General features: G+C 38.0%; 1 protein-coding gene across 3 annotated transcripts; it reads right to left on the bottom strand.

Annotated features, from left to right (window-relative positions):
* On the bottom strand, positions 1 to 23838 carry ALG6 (ALG6 alpha-1,3-glucosyltransferase). 3 transcript variants are annotated; one of them, XM_054833375.1, is made up of 15 exons: positions 23750 to 23838; positions 20521 to 20632; positions 16878 to 16962; positions 13347 to 13436; positions 12341 to 12429; positions 9967 to 10049; positions 9198 to 9262; positions 6585 to 6770; positions 5952 to 6087; positions 3840 to 3925; positions 3173 to 3257; positions 2023 to 2093; positions 1092 to 1160; positions 746 to 944; positions 1 to 474 (listed from the first exon to the last, which is right to left on the bottom strand). In XM_054833375.1, the coding sequence occupies exons 2-15, from the start codon at positions 20600 to 20602 to the stop codon at positions 277 to 279; spliced, it is 1524 nt and encodes a 507-aa protein (XP_054689350.1). In that variant the 5' UTR covers positions 20603 to 20632; positions 23750 to 23838; the 3' UTR covers positions 1 to 276. The 3 variants fall into 3 exon arrangements, with proteins under 3 accessions (XP_054689350.1, XP_054689351.1, XP_054689353.1); XM_054833376.1 differs by lacking the exon at positions 23750 to 23838 and adding an exon at positions 23588 to 23717; XM_054833378.1 differs by lacking the exon at positions 23750 to 23838 and adding an exon at positions 21108 to 22240.

Here is a 23838-nt window from a genome sequence, read left to right as displayed (position 1 = left end):
TTCAAAATTTGGTCCTTTATTAGGTAATTTAAGTTTACAAGTGGTAACAAAAGTATTACACTTCTGAAGAAAACACACCAAATCACATTTCCAGGTCCGCTTCAACATACTTCTCCTTTAAAACGATCTTTAATTATTTATGTGGTTAAATATGCATAACATTTTTCCCGATTTTCATTAGGTTACAGGAATTGTATTACACCACAGACAGGTTTACCTGCAACGCCAGACACCACTCACTGAAAATACTCTGTCCTTTCACAGTTTAGTCTTTGATTAACTGATTTTCTTCTGACTTCTACTATTCTTTGAGTCCCAGAGTATAACAACATTAAAATACACCAAAAATAATAAAAAGTGTAAGCAAGAAATAATGGACACAGATACAGGGAATAAATCTGGTAACCTCTGCGGAGGATGCACTGCAGCACTCATCAGAGACAGGACACCCATCAGGCTTATGGAAAGAAGAAACTGTAAGATAAGGAATGATGTATTAGCTCGTAGTGATTTAACGCCTTAAACGAGTAAGCTGTTGGTTTCATTACTTGGGTGCTCTATGTTCTTCAATCTATACATAGGTGACATTGCAGAAAAAAAATTATAGCACACCTCTACGTTGAGATAGCGTGGCTTTCCCTGTTTGGGGCTTTATGCACAGTTGTGGACATAAAACTGGTTTATGCAAGTGCTTCAGTACCACGATGAGCTGCAAGTAAGAGTTATAGGAATTAAAATTGCTTACCAGACTCCTGACAATCTTTGGAAATGACTTAAACCAAGAAACATATCCCTTCAGGGAAAGGGAGAACGGTTTCAGCTGCAGGTCCTCTGCTGAAGTCTTCTCAAATATGGAAAAGGAAGCCACACAGGCCAACAGGAATGCCAGCATTGTCACAGTGTAGGCCAGCAGCAGGCCGTCTTTCAGTAGAAGAGGCAACATACTGTTAAAACAGAATTGCCCGCAGAAGCGAATGCACATTCCGAGTTATATTTCAAAGAATGTAAAAAGAGGAAAAAGAATACATTTATACATCCTAGAACTGGGGAAGAACACAGTTTTAAAATAATGTTAATAGTGTCCAACTCACCTGAACGTTGATACAAGTAAAAACCATGTAGCCATAAAAGGGATTTCATTTATGATCAAGCAGACTGGTCTAGAATGAAAAGAGGAAAAAACAGACATGCCAACACTGAGGTGACAGCAGTTCTTCCTCCCAACTTCTCACACTCCCACTCTGCTGGGAGCTAGGGCAGACTCTCCTCCCCACTGACATGGGCTCAGAAAATCCAGGAACAGGATCTGTTCCTCTGCTGGGGTACCCCGCTCCCACAGAACCCCAACAGGCAAACGCTCTGGCCTGCGCAGGGTCTGCAGCAGGAGAGCCACTCAGCAGAGTGCTTACAGTGCGTACCGTGGCACACACAGCCAGACGGGTTAGTGCCCGCTCTGTGCGAGGCTTCTGGCTAGCTTCTGAGGAGCACCGCAACTTCCAGACAGCTGCCTACAGGGAGAACAGGAGTTCTCTAACCACCCGGTTAGCCTTCCTGTCAGGCATGAACGAGAAGCACTAAGAGGGCTGCCTTGCCAAACCTTCCTTTATCAAATGCTACATTCAGGTACAAGTGGGACATCCAGGCAAAGAGCAAAGCTGCTGACTGTCCCTGCTGCCCTCGTCTCCTCTGGGGCAGGGATAGGAGAGAAGGGCCCTTTACTGTCACTGTTAGTGAGGTATCCATCATCCAGCTCAACTTGCAAGCGTGCTCCCACCTCGCTGGGCAACTACATGCATGTCCCTGCTGCCCATGGCAGCATCGCCTCAACCAACCCCACAGCCATGCCCTCTGCCATGGCGTGCTCCGGGAAAGAGTCTGAACGCTTTCAGTTACAAGTTATTCAGAAAAGCAAAGGCGTAGAGTTTTTAAAGTCAGATATATTCCTAAGTGAGAAAGCAGCGTGCAATAACAAGATGAGGAAAAGAAGATCAAAATATATCCACAGAAAAATAACTTACTTACACTGACACTAGAAGAATAGATTTTTCATGTACTTGAAAGGAGAACAGGAAAAATGACAATGCACAACTAACCTTAGAAAAGGAAATAGGAGATATATTAGTATACATGACTGCAATGCAAAGCACTGTTTTAGTTTCTCAGCTGGCATAGACTTCACGTGAATGATACTAAATGATTTGCCTTTTCTAATTAACTGCTACATTTACTCCAGTGTAATATACAAGTACACAGAGCTGCTTCTGTAACCATCTCCACATACTAAAAAATACATTGTTTCAAAGTTTACCCAGAATCATTCAGAAAAGCTTCACTTAAAGAGCCCTCACTCTTGCTTAGCTTTACTGACAAGAGTATCCCCACCAAGTACACACAATATTCACGTACATAAGCACTGGTGAAGTTCAGTCATGGTGAGAACTACGCACCTTCTCAACAAAAAATTTTGCTCATCATCATGAACTACCAATACAAAGTGAATAAACTCTCTTTTTTCCCCACCAAATAAAAACACACTGTTAAACAAACCAATTTTAGAAAGGATAAACGTTAGGTTTAAGCAATGTTGCGATAAACAAACAGTACTCATAAAATCAAAAATAAAAATTATCTTGTAACTCTTGAAACCTTAGGACCAGCTCCATATAATTTTGATTTCAAGGAAATTTTTGCACGTAAGTCATGTTAATGTGCTTAAATTCAGTGATATGACTAAGGCAGGCAAACATTTGGGAAAACAGGTTGTTGTTTTGGGTTTTTTCCAAACCGCTAATGAGCTTGCAATGTCCATGTCGGGACTTTTTATTGAATTTTGCAGCCAATGCAGTCAGAAAAGCCAGCACTTCGGAAGATAAACAAAAAGAGGAGAAATTCCAACTCTATATGAGGCTTTAATGTGTACAGACTCTTCAGAGGAAGATAATAAAAATACAGCATTAAAGAAAATTGAGGCTAAGCAAAAAAAGTCTGGATTTAAAAGAGCGGTCAGACCCCCCGGGCACGTGATAGCAATGCACTTTTTAACCAATCTCTTCAGCAGAACGGCATTTAACGGTACACACACTTCTGCACACTGCAGTAACTGTAAGTAGAACCGTTGGTCACACACCAGTGCTGGATATAAAGCGAGGAGCAATTAAAAACATGCACTTACCAAGGCAAATTTAAATCCTCGGAGAGAAGGCTGGACAGTTAGTTTTATACAAGTAGGAAGCAGGCTCAGGAATGTTACTGCAAAACTAAGGAAATTTTGTAAGAAAAACAGTTTTAGTACATGAGCAACTACAGCTGTGATATCATATAATCACTTTTGAAAACTATGTGAGTTAGGACTTCAATTGTAATATTCAGAAGTACAAAATCACTCAAGGAGACTCAATCACAAGAGGAGAGCACTGAACAGTCCTCACTGACATAAGTGCTTCTGAAAAAGGAATAAAGCATTTCCATTAATATTTCGGACCATCTAGACCTAGACTTGAATTGTTCACTTACTCAAAGAACAGATCTGTGAACTCTGACTTGTAAGAGCACTAAAAGAAGTAATTCTTTGAAGAGGAAAGCATGCAATTTTTAACTCAGTTTTAACCAACCAAGTAGCTTAAATCACTATTTAAACAAGCAGGGAATTTTTCAGTCATAAATACTCCTAACAGTACTTGGGGAAACCCTTATCACTTGGAGAAAACTACAGTAGAGGAAGAAAACATTTTTTCCAATATTTTAAATACCACTTATCATAATTCTTTGATGAAAATTACTGGTTTTGCAAAAAATAATGCAAATAAAAAGCTACCTAAAGCACTTCAGTTATGTCTTACCTGAGTTTTAGTTGAATTTGAGGTGATATTATATTCTTTATCTTTATAAGGACACTTAGACTGCACCAAATATTGGCTACTTTATCCTGGAAGGGGAAAAAAGGTAATTAATGATAATTACATTAATTTAAACTTATGTTTGTGACAACAATGAGGCTTGAGAAGTGGGGGATTGTTGGGTTTTTACCATGATACTGCAAAAAAGACACCTGCAGATACACATCATATTTAGATGCACTTCAAATTATTCTGATCTTCAAAAATGGAAAGTTTCAAGACACTCAATTAACACATTCTAAAATAACTGAGAAATAGTTCTTCAGCACGAGCAACTACTACTTAACTCCTGAGATCACACATTTTGTGAAAATAAGGCTGTCAAACGATCTGTCCCTGATTAAACAGTGGCATATATGAATCTTTTTTCAAATGTAAAGACATTCTGTATACTGTCACATTTCATTACATACCTGAAAGTATTTAGCCATGCTTACTGCTTGCTAGCAATGACAGAGTTAACCTCTAATAAATCAAGAAGTCTAAAGACATTAGCAGTTGTGCTAGGATCACTTTCAAAATTAAATTTGTAACTACAGCTATCATGCCCGTGAAACTCATCCCTAAACAGCTGCTTGAATCACAGCTGTGTAGACATAACAGCAAGAGAGCTACTAGCACCAACAACTGAGCCATCTTCCTCAGATGCTCACTAGCAATACAGAATATGCACTGCAAATCTGCCGAGGATTACAAGGGAACAGAGGGTTTGGCAGCACCAGCAAACACACGGGACGCCTACTTAATAGCCAATACGATTTTACAACCATCAGCATTTGTTACTGCTTCTGTAAATGGGAACCAATTCAAAGAACCTGTTACACGCACCCCAGTATAAATTTACCGCGCATTGCTTACGCGGACAATTTCTCATTTTATCTAGATTAGCATCCAGCAAGTCACTCCCCTGATCAACTCAGAAAATACTTGGGCTAATATTAGACTAAAATCCTTAAGCTCTTTCAGACTCACTGGTTATTGTCATTTGCAGATTTCCTTTTTAAACTTCGTACTGGATAAAAAGTGGGGTGACCACAACTATTTATCTATTTATAAATTCCAGATAACTCCCAAGGAATAGGGTCATTGTTTGGGTTTTTCGGGGTCTTTTAGGGGGGAGTGTTTGTTTCTGGTTTTGTTGTATTTTTTAAATAAACTAGCAGAGAATACACTGAGAACACTTCTGTACTGCTGCCTTTGGTACATCAGCATTAACTTTTGAAGAGAAGTGCCAGTTGTGATATTATTTATATCTAAAGAAGATTAAAAGATGAATCAAACCTTGTAAGCATTTGCTTAAATCCCTGTGACATGAACAACTGAAAATTCAAAGCTTCACTGTACTGGTTAAACTTGAAGTTGAGAATCTGCTTTTAAAAGTCTTATTAGACTCCTGCCCTAATTAAGCAAAGCACAAGAAGTCACTGTTACTTGGGAAATGAGTTCCCTTTCTTTTATCAGCAAGACTCCTGTGGTGTTAACATTAGGTAAATGAGTAATTGCTTTACTGGATCAAGGCTGTGGTACTCAGCACCTTGCAGCACACAAATGCCGATAGCCTGAGGGAAAGTAAAAAACAGAACTGGCCCAAAACTTTGGGAAAATGCAAGGTGGGTCAAAAAGGAAGTTCTAGGCTGCACCCAAAACACTATTTTTTTAATTTTATTTTGTTTTAAATAACAAATCCTGCTGAAAATAGCTGAGCAGAACCAAAGACAGAGACTGAAGCTGTTAACTTTTAAGGTTACATCTTCTGACACTGTCAATTACTATGGAATCTATTTCAATGGAAAAATGTATGGATTGAAGTATGGGTTTGATGATGGGATAAGTGTTGTCTACTCATATAATATCCTGGAAGATGCCAGCTGAGCTGGGGTTAAATACTGGATTAAATAACTGGCAAGAAATGACTGCTGAAGAAGCCATCTCAAATTACTAGTTCTGTGGTGTGTCTCCCACACGAAATCCCTAAAGGTCACAATGAAGGTTTCTCAAGGGATCTAAGAATACAGAACACTGACAGTGGGGTGGGGGAGAAGAAAACATGCATGCCTCAAACAAGCCTCGGTCAATGGGAAAGAGTCTTCTGAGTACTTGCATGATTTGTTCCATGTCGGTACAGAACGGGAGCCAGCAGACAGCAAAGGAAACCACCACTGTCCCGGCTATTTTAGTTAACAATACTAACCTGCAATCAAAAGAAAAGCTTATATCAGAAAAGATAAACCCAGCTACTGGTAACAAAAGTCAGTTCTTAAGTTTATAGCATAAACCTTTTTTTAAAAGGCATACAGACCCGAAGGTAACAAATCTACACAAAGAGAGCTACCAGTACCACAGAAAAAGTTCAGCATCCCCAGATTAGTGACAACAATTCCATGAGAACGACAGATTGACCCCTGTCAATCTAATCGGGTTGCCCGCTGCAGCCCGTATTTAATTCAGCTTACAGAATGAAGAGTGCTAAGAACGGACACGTTGCTTTTCCTTCAGTGGAAATACTCAATGTAGATCTCAACAGGAAATACTTGTTTTGCAGGAGAGGAATTCATTACAACAAGGTAACTATCTTCCACTAGAAATTAATTCAGAAATGCCCACACGCAAATAAGGAGCATCGCATTCCCAATGCTAAGCTGCCTGGGTGTGTTCTTGAGAAAGATAAAATGGTCCAAACTCACTTACCCCTTTCCTTTCAGTCCCTTCTTGAAGCACTTTCCAAGTAAATAGCAAAAAAATGGCAGAGAATGGTAGAGTTCCATCTGCTTATAATTTAAGGCCAAGCAAAATGCCACTGACCCCAAAAGGTCCCAGTCGTAAGACAAATAAAGTACACCCCACAAGGCAAAGCCAAGGCTCACTGAGTTGTATATGTTTTTTTTATGTCAAGGACAAAATACGCATCTTAGTACTGGAAGATCAGTAATGAAGGCTCTGAGGGACAAGCGTAAAATAGCATGCAAAATAAGTTTTTCCAAGTTAGTTTTAAAAACACATTGCCAGTTGTGACTACATTGTTCACAGACAGAAATCATTCTACTCCTATTTAAAGTGCAATTTTTATATTTCCAAGGCTTGATTCAAAGCTTGCACAGGGTTGGGGGGTTTTTTTGCACACAGGGGATCCCAGCACACAAACACTCTGACCCTGGACAGACTGCGCAGCAGCTCAGGATGCCGCCTCGGATCCCTTCTCTGCCTCTGATGCCTCCTAAACCCACACGAGTGAAAAATTAAGTAATATTATTACTTAATAGATGTAACGTATATTCGGTCAACCAAGCTTTTGGTGACAGTGACAGTACTCTGTAAGTACTGTTTACTGTAAGTAAACATCTTTTTCATGGTATTTAAATAATTAAGGATAAAGCTTTCAGGAGTTTCTCCTCCCAGCTCCCAAAAGATACTTGCAGAATATCCAAATACAACAGTAATTAAATTATATATTATTTAGCTCAAGGACTCCCGGGGTTTTTGTGGTTATATTATACTTGCAATGCATCCTCGTCCATGACCACTCCCCTTAGCTGCTAATCCGGTAAAAACAATGAGCACCAGTTACTAAAAGCAACGTTAGTTCCTTACGACTTTGAGAACAGGTTCCCAAGCTCAGCAGAGTTTGAAGAGACTAAGCTGTACTTACTATTGAATTGCAACAAAAGCTTTGTCATTTACTGTTATTTTTACACAATGAGAGAAACCAAATGAGAAATACTTGTCAGAAATTTCACAGTATGTTGTTTTCTCGTTGTCAATAGCTGTGACAACACATACAGATTGTCTACCTTGTTTTCAGCCCACTCAAATTTCCCACTCAAAATCAGGATGTATATTTGAGATCGCATCAATTTCACATCAACACATTGTTGTATCAAAAGGCTGTGATCTTGCAAAGATGTGCAGCAGTTAAGGTTAAGTAAATCTATTGACATCTTGGGAGCTAGTCACAGATAGCCAAGTTATTCACGTAAAAGCCACGGGGCTGGAAGAGACCACAGGAGATTATGCAGTACATCGGTCTGCTTCAACAGTGTCTCCTACACCCTTGACAGCAGGTTTGCTGAACCTTTTCAGGTCTTGATGCTGCAGATTCCACAACATCCACAGACAATCCATTCCAGCATTTCACTGTAATGAGGTTCAAAAGATTTTTCCATGTATTTAAAAAAAACCCAAATATTCCCTATGGTACATTCCGGCCATTACTTCTTACCCTATCTAACCTAAGTCACACAGATTATTGCCTTTCTCTTTGTACATCTTTTACATGTTAGAAAGCTGTAACCCTGCGCCGCCTTCTGACCACCAGCTTCTCTCACATAAGATGAATTGTGTTCATTCCCATCCCCATTCTTGTAAGTGATGTCTCCAGATGATCTACATCTTTAAAGAGTCAGGCCAAAAAAAGAATGTCAGAATTTCTGAACTGTAATTCAAATATTCAATACCATTATAATTTTTTCCTTCAAAATCTGCTAAGATCTATTATCTCCCAAGTTCACCATGCACTCTTGGAAGAAAACCACAAATTAGCAAACTATTTGATTGTCAAAACTTGATTTAGTAGTAGATGCTGAGATTCAGTATCTCCTTGGAATATTTAAAGATCTACATTTATCACAACTCCAGGATTGCGTCCCTCTGGCTCGACAGCACTGAACAGTACAGCCTGGAGTAGTCAACTAACAGCATTTGCTTGTTGATGTGCAAAACAAGTGTAAAACCAGAAATCTTATTTAAAAAGACCCACCTTTGAAGGCATCTGACACCTATATTGACTAGTTAGTTCTGACAGCCTAACTCATATTAGATGCCTAGCTTTTAAATGGTTAGGCATAAAATGAATGCAAATCGCAAGTAATCGTAAAGGCAAGACAGAATGGCAAACATTATACAACTGAACATTTTACACAAGTGTACTTGACACACTCCTCTGCCATCTCAAGAAGATCTAAGGTGATTCTCTTTCCAAGCACAAATCATGGGAGCACAAGCCATCATTCTTTTCACTGTCACAGTACCATTGACATTTTCTGCAATAAAGTGACCGACAGAAATATGAGCTTGAGGCACAGAAAGAATGCTATTCATGTTTGGAATGATTTGTCCCAATATCAACTATTTATCTCCAATATATTTCAGACTTACACCTTTCCTTAATATCTCTGCTTTGGGGTAGGCAGAAACCCCTCAGATGACTTTGTATACAAAAGAAATCACCTGCCCAGCTAAAGACAAGTACTAAAGAACAGTGTTACTTCATAAATGGAAACTCATTTCACTGCAGAACAAGGATACTGGAAGTGTCCGTGGTCAATAAGAATGAGGCCTGGATAAAGCAGTATGCAGAGAGCACTGGAAACCTGGGAAGAAGGATCAAAAAAAGAGAGGGGAAAAATAATTATTTCTAAGTCAGACATTAGACAGAAGAACTTATACTACTTTTCCAGTACAAAAATTTGCCCCTCCAGGGTGCATCATCTATGCAGGAATCTTATTCTCTACAAGTAATCTTCTGTAGGTAATATTTTGAGGAATAAAAAAGGATAAAGATTTTCCATAAATAAGAAAATATTGAATGGAGACCAGCTTACCCTTTGCCAGTCAGCTCAGAGATCACCCACACCCATCTTAAACATTGGAACCGCTCCAAAAATCAGAAGACTTATTATTCCAAAAAGTATTGGTTCTACCGTAAAGAGCGTGCAAGACAAAGCAGTTCCTAGATTCCCCCATGTCACAGCACAAATCTTCTTTTTACTACCCAAGTAATAAATTCAGAAAGAAATATAAACCAGGAGTTCATGACTACTAAACTTCAGAGCATCTTGTTATTGTTATTGAAAGCATTAAAATAATTGCTGTAAGATAAGTTAATGGCTTTTTTTTTTATCTTTTTAAATGAAAAGCCTTTAATATGAGATATACTGATTGTCATTAGTTTTATGTCAGTTGAAGCCATCACGGTGTTGTATACGTTAATTAACTCTCATATTGTTACATTTCTACCCTGTTTTAACAGTATGTTTTCTTTGGTTTTTAATTTACACACACACCAGATACTTGCCTTCTTCTTAGTAGATGTTTCTTTCAAGGAAAAACAATATAAAATAACTGCAGGAATATAAATCAGCAAATCAGCAACAAACACTGAAAAATAAAGATTAACTTTACGTTAGAATCCTCCCACATACCTCATCTTAATGCTATTCAGGTTGTGCGTTTTCATGTGGATTGTGAATCACTGACCCTGCTTACAGTTTTACCTTCTTAATGCTCCGCATCTTGGTTGTATGTGGTGTGAAAAACCTCAGGTGATAACTATGCAGCGTTGGAGCGAGATTACTTGCCTGCCTTTTGAATGTGGGGTTTGCACCTGTACCCTTACTGAAAACTTCACTTAACTCATTCAATTCAACTGAAGTTCAAAAGTCATGTGACAATAGAAAAGCATATTCAGCTGAAACTATGGTCTTACAGTGCATTACAGAATGTTCCACTGTTTTAAAGATAGCTCCAGTTTGGCAGTTACACCACGGCTTTTTTTTTTTTCCCCAATTGTTTTGGGGAAGACAAGGAAAAAATACAGGCAAATAAACATTAAAATATCAGAAAGTTTTTCATTAGAATAAACTGGGTAGTTCCACTTCAAAGGACAAGAAGAAATCGGTCTACAGAATTTGATCTTGTTAATGTTTCCAATGCTATCATTTCTGATGTCCAAAAGCTGCTGCTTCCATGTGTTCAGCTGTTTTGGCTTCTGGCACAGCCTCAGTCAATAAGGGAGCACACTCTAGTTCCTCACATGCCGAAATGAGAGAAGGCATTCTTAATTCTCAAAAGAAATCAACCACGACTAGATCCAGTCAAGTTGTTTGATGGAACAGATAGTCTGAAGACACAAATAATTAAGAAGCTCTAGATTGTTATAATCTCCAATGTATCTGTGTGAATTACTAGTGATGTGGACAAACAGACCAAAACTAGTATCATCCGCCTACAGCAAATATATGTAAGAGTCAACAAGAAAACAGAACTAGCAGGTTCACCTGCCTAGAATTGTGTCAACTCCTGCTCATGCTTAAACCACCAAGTGAGTTCTACTTGAGCGCTGTCTTAAGAGCCTAAGAAAAATCTCAGATTATAAACCAATTTCAGAAAAAGAAACTTCCCTTCCAAGAGGGAAGTATACTTCACCTCTTTTTAGTCATGGGCTTTGGAAGAAAATGTTTACAAATATCAGTTATTCCGTGATGAATCATTTTACAGGCTTAAGCCACAATTAAACAAATATACCCACAGCATTAGCAAAACAAATACACTGACACTGAAAATAAAGGTGTAATACCAACAGCTGACATTGACCATTCTGAATTATTTTAATGTATTCTTCTAATAGCTATTGTTAAAAAAGGGTTATCGCTTTTCCTAGATCCATCAGTGGGTTGTCAAGTGAGTTGATTTCAAAATTAATAAAGACCATTTCAAGGGTAATTAAGTTCTAGTGATTTTTATTTTTTTTCAATTCAATCAATTACTAGAGACCAGACCAAGAGGTTTGTGAAGTACAGAAAAGCTATTGATGAACAACAAATTCTGCTGTTGCAATCAGAAAGCATTTTGCGGAACTCTACTGTTACGCAAAGCAAAAGGCAGATTTAAAATGAAATAAAATAGTAACTGGATAATATCATGTCTGCCGTTGCTTAGAAAACAAGAGCTCACTGGCCACGTTGTTTGCTGTCCTACTGATACAGGTACTGAATTAAGTTATCTATAATTTTGTTTCTGCACTTGTTTTATCCTTTTCTTTGTAAAGCCATATCAAAATAATCAAATGGTCAGAAGAGTGACTGCAGGAAAATGAAATTTAGGATAAAAGTGATAAAGTACATTGTTACTTTTTTCCTAACAGAGGTTTACTCTAGAAAGTGGTGACCGTTCGAAAGAAAAGTGACATCTTTAAAAATATCAAATATCACTCCCTTTCAGATAAAGTATAACAGCTTGTAATAAAGGTCCGAGACCTCAAGAGGCTTTTAAGTCAGTGAATGCCAGTCTATATGCAAAACAATTTTACAATAAAAAGTAAGCTAGGCTGAAAATGAAAAACGTATTTATCAGAACAGAAGGAAAAACAATACTATTTTGAAAATTAAAAAATGGGTCTATGCTGCAAAAAAGTGGCTTTGTTTTAGAGTTTTTACTGAACCAATTTGGTTGAAAACTTGTTTGTATATTTTATATTTATCAGCTTCACAAACAATGGCAGAAGAGAAAAGAACACAGGAGTTTGGTTCATAAATGGACCTGCAAAGCCCCCAAGTCAAAGAACTGAGAATAATCTGGCGAAGACAGAGAAGCTGTGTGATATTAAACATGCTAAATTAGTAAGCGAGACAAATCTGTATGATCATCCTAAGGAAATATAATTTTCCTACCTGTTGTACGCATAAATAACTTATGTGGCTGACTCTCATACCCCCGAGATGTGTGCAGAGCAATCCAATCAGGATTTATTAACTTTGCACTGTAAAACAAAGTACAGACACATCAAAACGTAGACAGTTCTCATTTCCCTTTACACTCCTTTCAGCAATAAAGATGACATGCACAGGAGCATAGTCCAAGAATTAAGATGAATGAGAAGAAATATTTCAAAGAGCAATAGTGATCAATGAAAGATTTTCCTCACCACTAGATCAGTTTACACTCTAGACTTTAGCTGCTATTTCGCAATTAAAAAAAGTATCTTTGAAAACAGTAAAAACGGAATACAATATTTATTAGGACAAGACAACCACCTTGAGTCTAGTTCCACTGACTTTTAAAAAAACAATTGTAAATACCTTTCATACTTAAGTATTAAATATAAACCATTTACAGTTCACATAGATGCCCCACATAACTGTGCCTGTGCACTTTAACCTACATTCTTATTCCATAAGTCTCATTCCAACAGCAGTAAAGCCCTTGTGGAAAAAGTATTCCAATAACAGAATTCTATTTACATGATATCCAGTCATCAAATGTCACTTGGGCTCTCAATACAAGAGAGGTTTCCCATGTGAGGCACCCAATTCCTAACAGCACGTTTCTCTGTGCATCACTGATCCAACAGCAGCTTATATGAAAAGCTAAAAATCTCAGTCAGATCTAAATCTGCCACAATTTAAGGATCTGGCAAAAAGAAGAATGTAACCCTTCAGCTCCCCTTCTAATAATTACAAGACAGAAAAATAGCAATATTAGTTTTATGCAATAAGGATACATATAAAATCTATTTCCCTAGCTTTAAAGTAGCAAATAATACTTTCTGTTTCATCAGCTGCCCAGACTGGTAGTTTTTAGCTACTAGTTTCTCTTCTCAGGAGAGAAAGGGGGGGGAAGGTAAATTTGGTATTTTGTATTCTCCACAGAAGTAACTATTTAAAATAATGAACTTACATGTAAGCACACAGAAAACTGTGATAGGCAGTAAGAGGTGGATAATCAAGGCCCCAGTACTGTAGGTTGTTATCACTTGTATTGAAGTACCTAAAAAAAAAAAATTAAAGAAGGATCTACATTTCCAGCTTTGTTTTACCCTGAGGAAAAGGCTGAACATTAAACCAAATATTTTTATCAACGTATTCAAAGTCCAAAAGGAAGTTAGCAACTTCTATATCCATTTTATTTTACTTTATACAAAAAAATCTCAAGCAACAAAACAAAAGCAAAAGTGATTCAGAGTACACTCACTTGTGTTTGCAAAACAGAAGATTTAAAAAGAGCTAGAGCTTACTTACCTGGAGAGGGAAAAATCCCTAATGTGAATACAGTTTGACACAAATCCAGAGACTAAGACAAAGCCTGCACAAAACTAGTTGTACGCATCTACTGTAGCTGTAGATTTGTTTGCATGATAGGCTTTGCAGGTCCTCACCTCCATCTACAAACCCAACCTACATTTTTCATGCATGTTAATTACTCCAGAAGACAGCAGTTAATTTGCCAAAAAGGAAATTAAACCAATGTAGTTAAAAGGAAATTTCAATAGAAATTATTTTCCTTATATCAATCCTAGATTCCTTTTTTCTGGACTTGGAGAGCACATTTAATATGTGACAATGACTTCCAAATAGTTAAACTTTATCTGCTACTCTTTTAGACTGTAACGCAGCAAAGTTGTGCACTGCTTCTACTCAACAGATCTTAATACGAAAATTCTGAAAAAACATCACTTGAAGTTATACTGATGGAAAGCAGCTGAACAGAAGTGGAAAAGGGTGGCATAAAGATATGACTCAGAGAAGTAGCGTAGGTCCGGAAGAAAACTATGCCACAGCAGGTGCACCTAGGCAATTCTGTCAGCATGAACGTAGGAGTCAGGGGCCTAAAGAGTTCCTTAGAAGGCAACACTGAGTTATCAGAGTAACATCTCCTGAAACAGCCAACACAAGGTCATGAACCTCAATCAGATATGTCAGCCACAACCACTTTACCTAGTTCTACCTCAAAACTCAGGCGGATCACGTGAGAGAAAGGAAAAGGATTTTCCCATTTGTAATTACACTGTGTCGGTATTTCTATGGAAGGATGGCAGCAGTCAATTAAGTCACCTCTTCCAGATGAGAAACAGAAGGTTTTATCCAAGGGAAAACAGAAGTTACAAAAAATAAGGCATCAGCCCCTATATATCTTACAGTGAAACAGACTGACTAGTCTAACACCCAAGGGGCAAGGCTCTTGGCTTTTCCAGTTTCTCTCTTCAAATGCAGCCAATTTTTGACATTTATTACAGTAAATGATATTTCTTGAATTCCTTATGAGCTGCCTGAAGTATCTTATGAACAGATGATAAATCACATTTCTTTGAGTTGCATCTCTGCTTCTTATCCTACGATTCAAGATCACTCATGCTAAGGCAGTGCAGATTCTTCATGCAGATTGTAACAGTCTGCATCTTAGTAGTAAACTTCCCAGTTTCGGGGTTTTTTGTTTTATTTTTTAATTTTACCTTCCATAAGTCCATAGTTTCAACAGCAAAAAAATACTCCCTATACCCAGTAATATTTAGCAAAAAAGCCTTCACAGTTTTTAATTAGCAATATAATAAGAAAGGATGTTCTTTAATAAATAATGTCAAGGCTCTAAAGAATAATATAAAAAAGAAACATTTAAATTCTGGCCTCCGGCTCAGAGAAATCTCACACAAGGAAACCAAGTATAAACCATACCGTAGTTTATTGCAGCATTCTTTTAAAAATAAACATTTGTTTTGGATCAAAGAAAATAAGCATGGAACATGCAGCTGCATAACCTATACACGTCTGTTTAACAGTAAACGTGACAAGTCTGTGAAAAGATCAAGAGATCTTATAGGACTACGTCCTCACAAGAGAGCTACTCTCTATATTTACCTAGACAAATTTACAGAACATGTGCGTGCTGCACAGACAGTTTTTCTAAATACTAAACAAATAACAGCACTAGAAGCTATTAGAATCTCAACTTCAAATTTGAACGCTATTTTTACATAACAAAGTATAACATCTTTTCACATTGCACGCTTCTATAATACAGGAAAGACAGTTTAGTATTCCAGAATGTAATCCCCTGCATGTCAGCCAAAATGTTCTTTTCTAAACACCCAAGACTGAATATGACTTCACTGTACTAGAGATTCAATTCTCAGAGCTGACCCAATAAAAAAAATTCTGTTATAAATGAAATGAAGAGCAAACACAAGACTGAGATGCCCAATCACCAGCCCATAGGCTAAACCCAACGTGCAATACAGTTTCATGTGGCCCGCAGGAATGCCTAGAAATAACGACTGCTGTAACTCTTAAATTTAAGTACGTATGGAGCCACATAGCAGAGTGGATGAAAGCTTCCAACTCTTATTATCCTATATCTCCATTATCTGGCATAACGAGGGGTTTGGATATCCCAGAAAACATAAAAGAGAAACAATAATACAGATACAATAGGTTGATCCAAAATGACAATTGAGAGTCATCTGCAGAGTTCCACAGAGTGCCGTACTTTCAGACTTGGCCCCACATATATTTATAGAAATACAATTGAATTAATGTTCTATTCTGTCGGATCGGGCTGTTCCCCAACAGATAGCTGAGGAAAAAATTACTCCAGACAAACACAATGCAACTATTCCTGTTGGAAGATGACCCGGAGTTTCAACTTATTCCAATTTGTGTTGTAGTATATACATGGACTAAATAATTTTTACTGTTCCATGCAAGCTCTAAGGAATATTAGAAATCATGTAAAAATAAATAAAATATTTGGAATAATTTTCCTACAGTTTTAAGTGATCTGTATAAATTAAGTTCGTTATCCTTAGATCTAGATTCCAGTCACCCACATTTTAAAATCCGTATTAAGAACACAGGTGTGAAAAATGAACATGTAGGTTTGAAAAACGGCCTATGCCTCCAGCCCAAGAATTCAAGTCTCTGCATTTACTGGCACACCCCTGCCTCTCAGCTTAGGGAGATGAGCAGAGTGCATTTTGGTTTTGTCAGTGCTGATAATCAGGAGACGTTTTGCGCATTAGAGAACTAGAACTCAAGAAGCTGAACGGATTTTTTTTTTTAAATGAGGTGAACAAGCTTCTCCACGATCTCTCATGTAAGCCTACTAAAAATTTTTTTCTTGACCTTTCCAGTCAATTCAAAACAAAGCCAGAACTTCACAGAGAGACCTACCAGTCAGAATATTTTTTTATACAAGCTCACAGCTGGCAAGTCAAAGTTCCAAATTTTAGCCTTTTTTCTTTTTTGTGAAAATGGTACCTCAGTCTAAGAACAGGGTGATATTCTATTACTACAAAAGGGGTTTTAGAATAGTTCAGAGGACAGTAGAAGATATTGCAAAGATCTTACTTTAATATACCTTTAAGATCAAGTATTAAGAAATGAAGTCTCACTACATTTACCCCTTTGTAACCTGAGCTACAATAGCACTACATACCACTGCCTGATGGGTAAATTGTAAGTAACTTCTTGCCAGTGTCTCTGAGCTTCATAGTCTCCATACGTAGGTGGTTTTCCTGCACCTAAAAAGAGATGACAGAGTATTCATGAATTTATTCTGTTTATGCAGATTGCTTTTCCTCCAGATATGTATTTGCATATTAATATATTACTAATTTTATTCTCCATTCCTCTCCAATATTTGAGAACCAAATAGAGATCTCATCTTCTATGCAGTCTAACAGGCAGGGGAAGAAAAAAAAAAAATTATGCATTCTTTTGGCTTTCTGGATATTTCTGCAATAAGCATTTATCAAGATATTCCACTGTGAAGAATTGCTTCCTCATCTGACAAAAAAAATCATTTCTAAGTGTAGATGAAAAATGTGGCACCTTCTCTGAAATAAGAAAATGTACATAACAGACATCTTACACTGATGTTGTGTGAATTACTTCACTTTCTTAGTATATAATAATAGACAATGTTCTCACTTGTTTCAGCCGTGTCGTGGTACCTTCCTATTAAAAGTAACAACTAGCCTTATATTTATTTACAACAAGGACCTGCTGCAAGTCACCCCAGTTCCTACCCCTTTCCTCTGCTGCCTACTTTGCAATGCTAGCAAGAACACTGCATCTGCCCCTTTCCCCATGGTTCTTAACAAAGAGTTAAGATGAACTGTTTACTCAATCCGGTCATTCAGTACACAGAATAGGTTTAGAAGAATTTTTTCCTATAATCTCCAAAGCTTTCTAAATAATAACTGCTCCATTTTGTTTTAAAGGAATTCTCTCATACACGTTTTTCAACTGAGTGATTGTTATGTAGCGATTCTGCAAAGTGAATTATGTTAAAGGACACTTTTCACACATGCATACATAAGTCTCTTGGGAAACTAAAATATTTTTTCCACAGAAAAAAAGCTTTATCAATGCAAATACTTCAGATGCCTACTCATAAACAATTCCCACAACGTTAGCTTAACTCTGATAATGGCACTATGTTAAGCAACTTTATCACAGAGTTTATTTACTTCTATTAACCTGTGCTTATTGAGAACAGAAACTGGACTGATAGTACTTCCAGTAAAATATTGACACTAGCCAGACAGAGATTTAAGAGTTTCTTTAAAATATAGGAAAGCCATCTATATTTTTTTTCACGTGATCTATGTTTGTAGGAGTCACACAAGCTCAGATACGTACTATTTATTCCAGGGTAGTGGAGAGAACAGCCTACTTTCACTAATTTATTCCTGGGTAGTAGAGAGAGTAGATTATCTCCACTATATGACACATTCAACTAAAAGTTTCCCAAATAAGTGTGGTCACTGGAGAATAGGAGTTTTATCAGTGTCCATTCTGTAGCTATAAATCTAGTGGAACAAAGAACCTGTCATAGGATTACTGAAATACAAAAATAGGCATTATTCAAATTTTAGAACGTGTGTATAAGTGTGTGCGTTTATGTGTATATACACATAGACATATATAAACACACACATTTTATTTCAGCTTCTCTCTCCTCAAAAAAAAAATCGACTTCAGAATTATCAAAAAAGAGATCTTAATCCAAAAGTTCAATTACTAAAAGCCAAATACAGAGACTGATCACACATCAGTCAGTTTGAGACTGCAGATTTAGCTTCTGCCTACAGCAAGCATCAAGTATACAGCCAAACAGAATTCAGAATTAACAGAAATGGAGTATTTTATTTTAAAAGGGTCACAAATACTTTAAATTTAGAATGGTTTTATTCAGTTTTATTGTTACCTGGAAATAGACATTTTTTAAGGGTCTGAAGCTGCCTTTCAACACGAGTATTTAGCTCCTACTCATTTAGCAGTTTAGCAATGCATTAAAAAAAATTATGCATTAACCTACAAAGCCAAATTTGTCCTCAATAATTCTCCAAGACCAACTAACCTAAGGTCATCAAGACTAGGTATTAGTTATCTGCTTTCTCACCATTGTGACCCTAATTCCAGAGGCAGATCCAAAAGCATGCTAGATGGCAAGCAACAACAGAGTGGAAACAATACAGTGACCCAAGACCATACAGTAAGTAAGGGAGAATTAACCTCCTTACTTCTGGCCATCCATGCCCCATGTGGTTTCAAAGTATGCCGAATCAGCGTTTCTACCAGAATCTGCTTCAGAGAACGATGACTACTTCTAATCCTTGGCTCAACTTTACTGCACTGAGCAACAGTGAAAGCAAAACACGAGGAATACGTCAGTTTAAACATTACCCTGCCCAATTTTTTTTTCTTGCTCCTGTCATTAGAAGGTTTATTACATTTGAAGGAAGTAAAAATGAAATTAAAAAATTCCAGTGTCTTTCTAACACTCAGGTTTGTCTTTTTTCAGCCATCCAATGCTCAAAGTTAAGCACATGCTTTAATAATTTGTCAGATTGGATCAGACTCAGTTTTACCTATTCCAAAAGAAGTTATACAATCATTGTGTAGGAAACAAGATTTTAAAAATGTTATTTTAGTTCAGGCATTATTTTAAGACTCTCTTTCAGAATCTTGATTGGTTTGAAATTAAACTAACTTAAAAAAAAATCTAGTTTGCAACGTAATTGTAAATACTTGCAGTGCAACAGAAATTTAGTATTGTGTGGCAAAAGACAGGGTGTTTTGTTTTTCTGCTTATAGGTAGAAAAAAAAAGAGCATGCCTCTGTTACCTACAGAACAGATCTTTTATGATGGCATTTTCAGAAAGCAAATTCAAAATAAAACAATTGCGTAAAAAATATGCATGCAACTTATCTCCAAGTAAATGAAACCAGTTTAAAAATCAATAGAATGCTACTGAACAGTTCCGAGGACGGAGGGGATGAGGTTCCCGATTGCCTTAACAGAAAACCAGAGCTGAATTTGACATAGCTTGTCATTTTTTTTAGCTGATGGAGACTGAAAGTAATGGTCCATTTTTAAAAAAAGAAAAAAAACTTTGCAGAGAGCAAGCTTTGTGCAAGCTTATGCTAAGTGCAGGAATGGCATTGAGAGGTTTGGAAAAAAACCTGCTAGTTCTTTGCGAGCATTATGAGACTGGGAGGAGAAAAACTCATCTATTAAAAGAATATAGCTCTAGTTCATGCTGTAAACAATCTTAAGGAAGTATAGCTACAAGGCAGAGTGTAATCGCTCAATTGACATCACCTTTACACCGTCTTCATTATCACTAGTACAGTTTTATCTAAATATAAATTAAGGCTACATCTGTTATAGAACTTAAAGGACAAGATTAAACAAATGTACAATTGGATTGCAATAATATTGTACAGCTACTGAAACAACAAAGGCATAGGGGTGAACAGCAAGCTGTTCTTTGGCTCCTCCTAAAACATTACTTACCGTCACCCTCCCACCTCCCAAAAAAAAGTTGTGGGGTTTTTTTTTCAGTGTTTTGTTCTAAGCGGCTGTGATGTTAACCATTGCACACGTCAGAAAAATAAGAACAAGCTATTATACAAACCTTCAGGAAACAGAGAGGCACTAAAAGATGACAATACTTGAAATAACACATTGCTTCCTATTTATGATTTTACATGCAAGTTTATTTTAATTTATCATTTGCTCCATAATTCACCTTCACGTGGTTGTTTTACAGACTGTGAACATGTATTACCTGAATAAGAACCAAGTGATACAGTCCAGCGTACAGTAAGTCCTAGTAAAACAGTAATTGTCATTAAGCTCCACTTCTCCATAGCTGGTCTTTGTAACAAGCCAAAAGGTGCCTGAAAAAAACACCATAAACATTGCTACAATACTGTCCATGGTTTTGTTCCTTAGGCATTTAGTGGCACTACTGATAGTCCCAGTTTTCTCCCCACCCAGAAGCATTCTGTGACTATCTTGTGCCTGGAAGCACGCTGCAATCAGGAGGGGTTTTTAGTACTAGAGAATTTCTAACCATGAAGCCAAACGCTGCCCAGAAGCAATTTCTCCCATTTCTGAGCTAGAAGCTGAAAAGGCATCTGACAGAATGCATAAAAACAGCAAGAAGAAGGGTAAAAGATTTCAAACCACTTAAGAGAGCTCAAATATCAGATTAACACTACACTGTACATACACATACATACTTAAGCATCATCTTAATAAGCTCCACACAATTTGTTATGCAAACATGTAGCACGTTTTACCTGTAAGTGACAGGAGAAGATTCTACAAGAGACCAATAGAAAAGATTGTATTGGTGGTCAAAATACTCACACCAACCAGGTATGTTAAGTAGCTCACAAACTAGTATTTGCCACTGAAGAAAAACCTCTTCAAAGAAGTCTATAAAAACTCGTAGATTAATAACTCACTAGGAAAAAAAAGGATTGTTAACAAGCACACCATTTTAAAAAGTTAATAAATGTGTTAGTTAACGTCACTTATTTTATTGATTAAGAACACCATGGCCAAACTATGCAAAGTGCAGATCTGGAATAGGCTTCTCTGTTGGTTTAAACGTATTCAACAATGATTTAAAAGTTAATTGTGTACTGGCAGGTCTTGCACTGGACCAGGCATTGTCTGTTCTCCTGCAGCCGTTATAAAAGCACAGAGACCATCATAAACTCTGCATCACGTGTTCTAACCAATTCCACAGAAATACACACAGTCATGAGCTAGTACCTAATCAAAAAATGAAATGTGTACTGCCAACCTAGGAATGCAAAGATCTGGCATTAATGATCAAAAATCCCTGATGTGAATCTTACTTCAGTCTCCTCAATATTCAAAAAGGGGCTTGAGATCGTACTTCTCCCTTCCCAAGCATAAGCACACTACCCATCAGCTGCCTCTCCCTTGAGGATACACTAGATGAAGCCTACCAGGCTCAAGAGATCTTCTCCATCCTTCTACCCAAAAAGATAGAAGGATTGATCTCCCACCAAGCTTGCTTGACCGTAGTAAGGAACCAGTAACAATAAGAAACATTGCTAGATCTGTCAAATTAAAAGCCACATGCATCCAACTCAAAAAAAAAATTGAAAAACAGGAAAGTAACAACATTGCCCTGTGCAAAAAACCACTAACTATAGAATATGCAAACTTTGACCCAGAGAATCAAAAATATTTTAGTCTGAGTTAGAAAAAAATTGAAGAAACTATTTCAGTCTTGACAGTGAGAAACAGCAGTAAATCCAAAGGCTATACTGCCAAATCAGCAGCAGTAGCACCATTCCCTCCACAGTCAGCAACAGATACATTACAGAAGAGTGGATGAGCCTGGGCACAACTGCTAAAGAATTTCCCTGCTGAAGAAGCATCATTCGATTTAAGTGAGTTTAATACACTTGCCACTGCCAAAAAAAAAAAAACACAAAAAAATCCCACACAGCAGTAGTACTGAACTGCTGTTTTAGTAACAGACAAGTAACATCTAAGACATGTTTAGGTTATTCTGCTCAAACTAAATCCATATTTATTTACTATTGACAGAAAGGTATGACTCAATACCACCACCAAGGAAAAGAAAAGTTACTTTAACAATATAAATCTATGACAGAAGTAGATCACCATCTATAGGTAGAAACATGAACACTGATACTTGCATGCTTTCAATGCTACACCTGTGCCTAAACTACAGGACAGGCACATTTATCTAAATAAAAGATACTGAGGTCGATTTTGTAGATCATTTTACCCTAAGTGAACTCTTGTGCTTCCTAAACTTGGGTCCAATATGACCAGAGTACTATATGAGTCTCAAAAATCAAGTGTCACAAGCCTGGCCTTTCCCATCTATAAAGTACTTACATCCTTTCTTACTTACTTACTCCTTTCTACCTCCAGTTAGAACAATTATTAATTACACCTCCTTAATTCCTACGCAATGCCAGTCTCACCTGCAGACTGACTGCCCCATCTCCGCTCCTCTCATTTACTTTTGCCGTTCCCTACATTTCGAGTAACTGGCATTTTCTGGGGTATTAAATTTATTCTTTCTCTCCCCTCAAAAGCAGTTCTTAAAATATTCCTGCCTACTTCCTTTTCATCTTTAATAGTTATTCCAAACCTCCTAAAACAAAAGCCATGCTTTTGTGAGATTCTAAAGCATGGATCTCTAATTGTTGCTGTCTCATGGGTAACAATGTTAAACAAATAAGACTTTTAAGATTATAAAGGTGGTTTGGTCAGTCTCGAACTTTTTCTCTTCTGACTCTGGATGAGGAACACTAGAGGGTCTCAAGTGAGATGGCGCCGATAAGCATAGCTCAAAAACCCACTATCCCTCCACACTGCCTACTATGAAGATTCAGATACATGGTACAGATACGAACCAGCCAGTCCCTGCCAAAGGGAGCTTAGAGAACTCAGTCATAGATGCACGACCCTTACTATAACTCCTTGTTTTAAAAGGGATGTCAGCACCCTTTCGTTCCTCAGAAATGCAAACGCTAAATTAAGAATTTCCTTTGCTGAAGTAATCGCCGTTCTATAAGCCTACTGCTTCCTTACTCCTTGTCAGAAGACGTGGTTATTTCTCAGCTTTCCTCACTCCCCCCCGCTCTATTCCAGCCGGCTCAGACAGACACCCGAGGGTGAGCTGCTGCGCTCGGGCCTCCCTGCTAACCCCGCGGGGACAACCGACCCGAGCCGCCCTCACCCGCCAGTGGGCACCGCAACTCCCCTCAGCCGGCTCCCGCCCCGCTCCGGGCGACCCCCTACCCCCAGCCGCCCACGCGCCGCTCACACACCGGGGAAGCGACGGAAGGGAGGCGCTGTACACCCGCCCCGGCCCTCCCGGAGCACGACAGCAGGAGGGAAGCGGCCCGCCGAGCCCTGAGGGAGCGGAGAACGAGCCGCCCCTCCCGCCCCGTCCCTTCCCGCCGCTCTGGCGCGAGCCCGTAGCTCCTTACTGGACACAACCGACGCTCACGCGCTTCCGCGTTCGAAGCGGCTTCCGGCCTCCGCCGGCTGGCGCGCGCGCCCGTAAGGCGGTGGCGGC

Source organism: Grus americana, chromosome 8 (assembly GCF_028858705.1).
Source record: "Grus americana isolate bGruAme1 chromosome 8, bGruAme1.mat, whole genome shotgun sequence".
NCBI classification, from domain to species: domain Eukaryota; kingdom Metazoa; phylum Chordata; class Aves; order Gruiformes; family Gruidae; genus Grus; species Grus americana.
Note: the sequence above shows the minus strand (reverse complement) of the source record. Positions and strands in the feature narration are given on the sequence as shown.